Source organism: Polistes canadensis, unplaced genomic scaffold, assembly GCF_001313835.1.
Source record: "Polistes canadensis isolate GaletaPanama2010 unplaced genomic scaffold, ASM131383v1 scaffold_345, whole genome shotgun sequence".
Taxonomy (NCBI): domain Eukaryota; kingdom Metazoa; phylum Arthropoda; class Insecta; order Hymenoptera; family Vespidae; genus Polistes; species Polistes canadensis.
The window spans coordinates 111,916-117,915 of record NW_014569892.1 but is presented as its reverse complement, the minus strand read 5'-3'; the positions used below and the strand labels follow the sequence as shown (position 1 = coordinate 117,915).

At 28.2% G+C, this 6,000-nt stretch overlaps 1 protein-coding gene across 7 annotated transcripts in view; it reads right to left on the bottom strand.

Annotated features, from left to right (window-relative positions):
• Positions 1-6,000, bottom strand: part of LOC106791811 (voltage-dependent L-type calcium channel subunit beta-2) — an 88,413-nt gene that overhangs the window by 9,581 nt on the left and 72,832 nt on the right. For 5 of the 7 annotated variants that reach the window (XM_014757750.1, XM_014757748.1, XM_014757752.1 and 2 more), the window contains 2 exons: positions 4,949-5,068; positions 2,202-2,415 (listed from right to left, as the gene is read on the bottom strand). In XM_014757750.1, coding sequence (XP_014613236.1) covers positions 2,202-2,415; positions 4,949-5,068 — 334 coding nt within the window. The remainder of the gene's footprint in view (positions 1-2,201; positions 2,416-4,948; positions 5,069-6,000) is intronic. The other 2 variants (XM_014757749.1, XM_014757753.1) reach the window with 1 other exon arrangement.

Below are 6,000 nucleotides of genomic sequence, written 5' to 3'. Positions count from 1 at the left end.
AAAGATGCACAATTTACAGCATTGCATTCTCTGACATTTTCTGAACTTTACATGCTAAGTTTATAACTCGATATGGTGTTCTACGCGTAGACAAAAGTGTGTACTTTAATTTAATATAAGTTTCATTAAAATCTATTCACTTTCTTTTCAACGTTGTTTAAATAGTAATTTGATATTCTATAGAATATCAAAGTATTATGTTCTATGGATAGGAAAAACTCTCCAAAAAGTCTTATTTCTGACTTCGTCTGAAGGCTCTTCACATTCATAGTAATGCTGAGGATTTGCTAATAAATGCCTGATTTCCGGCTTTGACAGTAACATACATATATATATATTTATATATATATATCAACTATATATGAATATAAAAATTAAAGCCTTTTTAGAAACGCTTGCTTGTTTGCTTGCTTGCTTGCTTGTTTGCTTGCTTGCTTGCTTGCTTGCTCGGGTGCAAAATAACTATATCCTAAATTTATCATACGCTCGCTAAATCCATAGCAGCAAAACTACCAAGATTCATCTACAGCAATTATTCAAATGCTAAAAAATGGTCGCGAGCGTGTCGTTTGGTTTTAGATTTCTTTTTATGTTTTTGTTTTTTAATGTTAACAAGTGGTTCACGTATACGTATGCATGTAATATTTATATATATATGTATGTATGTATGTATTTATGTGTGTGTGGGTGTATTGTTGTAAGTGGTTTGATTTTTTTGTAAAAATATTTCAGTAACGTGTAAATAATGTGAAAAAGTTTGATGCCTAAATATCAAGCCTGGTATTGAATTCGATCGGGTGCTATGAAAAAGCTTTGATAGTTTATTTGATCGATTGATGATTTACACCTACTCCCTCTCCCTACCACCCCCCCCACCCCACAAAAAAAAATAATAAATAATTAAAATGAAATAATTAAATTGTTTGATTGATTGATTTTAGAATTGAAGGATCTAACGAATGAATGAATGAGAGTTCGTTAACATTCCAATGATCATGCAATATCCAATAATTGATCACTAAATTCGAATTGACTGCTTGTTTGTTTGTGTGTTTTTTTTTCTTTCTTTTTTTATTATTATTATATTATAGTATACTAGTGTGTGTCATATATAAAGAGGGTCACGATTTGCAAGGAAATAAAGCATCTAACTTAAAAATAAAAAGTATAAAAAGTGTGTGTGTGTGTGTGTGTATGTGTATGTCACGTAGGCTTTTACATATTACAATATGTTGGATAAGAAAGCCATTGCACGTTGAAAAATATTTTCTAACAAATATTTTTTAAATGTGATATTTGTTTATTTTTGTAAAAAAACAAAAAAATGTGTGTATATAGAAAAAAAGAAAAGAAGTTGAGGCGGTGTGTAGAGGAGGGGGTGAAGTAAAGGGTTTTGAGAATTTTTAAATAGAAAATAATGAAACAATAATAATATTTATAATAATCGTGTGCACGCGCGTGTGGTGTGGTGTGGTGTGATGTAGTGTGTGTATGGCTATCTCTATAACGTGTCCAAATTTTAATAAGGGTGTTGATTTATTCGGTATAAGAAAAACGAAAAAAAAAAAAAACAAAAAAAAAAGATGAGAGTAAAAAAAAAAGATACGTATTTGATAATTGAGATAAAGAATTAATATAATACTTAGGATATTTTTTTTCTTTCTTTCTTTCTTTCTTTCTTTTCTGTTTAACATTTTTGTTCTCCCTTTCATTTTGTCTCTCTCTCTCTCTCTCTTTCTCTTTCTCTCTCTCTCTCTCTCTGTATCTCTCCCTTTCTCATTAAGTTTTATTTTTCATCGTCATTTCGTTTCTTTCACTGTTTTGTCACGAAACAAGAATCGAAGTAGAAGTAGAAGAAGAAGAAGAAGAAGAAAAAACAAAAAAAAGAAACGTGTTGCTTTTCAAAGGACGGTGTCCCCCCTCCCGTTCATCCAATCCCGGTTAATCGTCACATTTGGGGGGTTTAATGGGGGGAGCCCAGCTGAATCTCTCTCTCTCTCTCGGTACTTTAGGTTGAAAATGAAAAATATTGTTTTCCTTTTCTTATTTTTTTGTGTGTTATTGTTTTATTGTTTTATCTTGATACAACCAATAAAGTGTCGAGAGAAGAGAAACACAGGGTTCGCGAGTACCACCCGTTAGATGACGTAGACCGTGGATTATCCGAGGGGGGGGAATGAAAGAAGGACGTGCTAGGATACCTGGTGTAGGTGGCGTGGAACCACGTGAAGGCATACCACTCTCGCCAAGGTTCCCTGAAGACCCTCCTCCTCGTGCTGAATAGAGACCTTTAGTACCACGTGCTGCGCTAGCCTGCAATCTCAGTGCCTCTAATTTCACCGGGGATGGTATAAAACCCACGTCACAATTTTCTTTCACCAGTCTCCCGATCCACCAGTTGTTGTCATATTTTTCCTTTAAACGTATATATGGTTGGTTTTTTTTTAATTAATATTATTATAAATTCCTTTCTCGGTGTGTTAAGTTTATTTTTTGTTTTTTTGTTTTTTTGTTTGTTTTATCGAAGTTATACTTCTTTTGGCGCATTTTGAAAAGTGAATTTAAATGCGACCGAAAAATCGACACCACGAAGTTGTCGATATTTAAAATGCGCGGGCTAAACGATTTCAAATTTACCGGCATGAAGTTGTTTGTAAATAAATCAATTAGATTGTACATGTTAATTCAAATCTTTATCAATTGTATTTAATATCTTTATTTTATTTTATCGTATTATTGTATTTTTGACAAATGTTGAGTATTATATTGGTACGCGAGATAATTGAAGTTGTTTTTGAGGTTATGTTCGTTTTGATACGTTAAAGAAGTATAACTTCCTTACGTGCACACATCATAAGTACACACATCGGTTTATTTTTTATTTTTATTTTATATTTTACTTTTTATTTTTTATTTTTGGTTTAGTTTAGTTTGTTTTTATTTTTCGTTCCTGTTAATTTCGCGATACAGTTAATTCCGAAAAAATGTGGGCTTATTTTATATACTTAAGCATTTTTATTCGTTTGTTTTAACGCTTTGAATGATGTATGCGCATATATGCGAGACACATATTAAAATGTTAAAAGAAAAATGATTATTACTTTCTCGGTAATTGTTGCAATCGTTTTAAGCGAGTTACGTAAATTCAAATTACTTAAATAATTTCTATTGGTTAATGTTCCTTTCTTTTTGGCAATAGTTTCATCCATTAATATGTCAGAAATATATAAATAATTTATCTACGATATCTATTTTAAGATTTATTAAACTAATAAATATATTTAGTTGGTTAAATTTAATTATTGTATATATAAGATATATATTTTTAGGAATTAACTGTATTTATCGATAATAATTATGATGGATTGAGTCAACAAATAGATAAAATTGATTTTACCGTTTATTTGACACATTAATAATAATAATAATAATAATAATAATAATAATAATAATAAATTATTAATTACAATGAGAGAAATATCATGGTAATATACAGTAATAAATAATTAACTTTATTTATTTATTTATAAAATATATCGTGTACCATTTAATTTATATAATGTGTCTCTGTCGTTATGTGTGTTTTAATATTGTTAGTAAAATCTTTTGGTTTGTTTCTTTTTCTTTTCTTTTTTTTTTTAAACGAAACGATTCGAATCATTCGTGTGTGTAAAGTATCGTTACAACGATTTGTAATAATATATGTCTGACTTTTATACTTTTTTTTCTTTTCTTTTCTTTTCTATTCTTTTCTTTTCCTTTCGTTATATTTTATCGCGAAGATAAGAAAGATGAAAAAGTAAGGATTAAAGCACCGACATGGAATTCTGCCAAAATCGATTTCAAACGTACCTTCTTTTCTCCTTATTCCTATTTCTAGACGTAAGAAGAAAATCATTATCCATTTCGATAAAAAATATATTTTAGAAGAAAATTATATATCTTAGTTGATTTCTTGTTTAACGTTTATCAAATATTTTCAACAAATTTATTATTAACAGATAAATATAATTTAATTATCAATATTCTTGTCCCAACAGTATATTAATATATATGAGTTTCAAAGGGAAATTAAAGATTTTTTTTTTTTTTAACAAGTCATAATGAAAAAATTTGTAGTTGCTGAGGAAGTCCCCAGTAAGGGACGAAACGTTCAACAAGGTCATAATAAATTGTTCATCAAATTTATTAACTGTCTTTAATTTCCCTTTGAAAAACTCATATATAGATAAATTTAATATCGATTTTGACAGATAACTTCTACCTCTTCCTTCCTCTCTCTCTCTCTCTCTCTCTCTCTCTGTGTGTGTGTGTTTTTTTTTTCTAATATTATATATAATATTAATTTTTGTTTGTTTTAAATATTATAAATAAGACGACAAACACTTTTTTCTAATATTTGAAAAAAAAAAAGAAAAGAAAAGAAAAACAATAAAAAAAACACACGCATTATTTAGGATTAAAGGATAGCCAAAAAAAAAAAAGAAAAAGAAACATCGATGGTAATAAGTTTCCACCAAAAAACATTTATTTTACGAGTGTAATACACGAATGAATTCAATCGAACTTTATGGGAAATCGATAAATATCTAACATCGAACGAAAATATTATATCTAATTCGATCTAAAACACAAACAAAAATCAAAAATAACATCGTGTGTCAACGTGTTTTTTTTTTTTTTTCTATATATAAATATAAAAATATCTAACATTTAAATTTCGACGAATTTTCGATAATACGACGAGTCGAATTAAAGTGAGAGGGGTTGAGGGGGGGGGGGTGCGGTGACGGCTGGGTGTGGATAAAAACAAGAATACAAAAATATAAAAAAAAAATTAAAAAAAAAACGAGATAAACACGGTAAATATTTATTTCTAATTAATTGATTGATTGAAAAAAAAAAAAACAAAAGAAGAAAACGTTTTTTGTTGAACAAAGAAATTTACCTTAATGTGTAAAAATTCCCGGACCTCAAAGCTAACGGCAGAACCATGAACAGGTGAATCATCGTCAGCGGATCCGTCATAGCTAACATTTGTCCGCACTGCGAATGCAACCGGTTTAGTCTGCAATAGAAACAAACAAACAAAATCAAATCAATTTATTTAACACATACACACACACACAAATATATATATATGTATCTAATGAGAACTTTCAGCCAATTAAATACAAAAAAAAGAACTTTAATCCATAAACCGAAAAAAATCAAACAAAAAGAGGTTAGAATCAAAGTAAGTGGTGGCGTTGGTGTTGGTTAGTATTAAAAATCGCATGACTTTCGAACATTAAACCACATCCATCAGCATGACATAGTATCCATTAGATCTAATTGTAAATTAGACGATTACCATGCCACCCACAATTTTCTATGCATAATCTATATATGTATCATAATAAATCGTTATAACAATTTATCAAAATGACAAAACGTTTAGTACTATTTTATTTATATTATTATTGGATAATGAAAAATTTCACTCTTTGTTTCTCTTTTCGTTGTTGTTTTATTTATGATGTATTATTATATTTAGTTGCTTTTAGTTTAATGTGTTCGAACAACGTGTTTACCTATCGTTGTTAACTAATGTTTTTATTTTCATTCGATTAAAAGTTTTCGTAACGAACGGTAACGTTATAAGCAAGCAAGCTTTCGTTGTCTTTCTGTTCGATATTATAATGTTGAATTTTTAATAAAATTATTATTTGATCATTTGCATTTTATAAATAGATTTTAATTATTATTGGTAGAAGAATATTTTCATATTATAATCAAAAAGAAAAAAAAAGAGAATTTTTTACTTATACTTATAATTGAATTTATATTGTTATTTATATAAAATTGATTTTTTATTAATTATTTCAATTATTTTAATGCATTTTCTTTTTATATATTCATGTGTTTAGGATAATCAATATCATGGGACGTGTTTTTTTTTAAACTAATGGATAAAATTAAAAGAAGTAATAAGAAAAATAATACAACTATAATATTAAA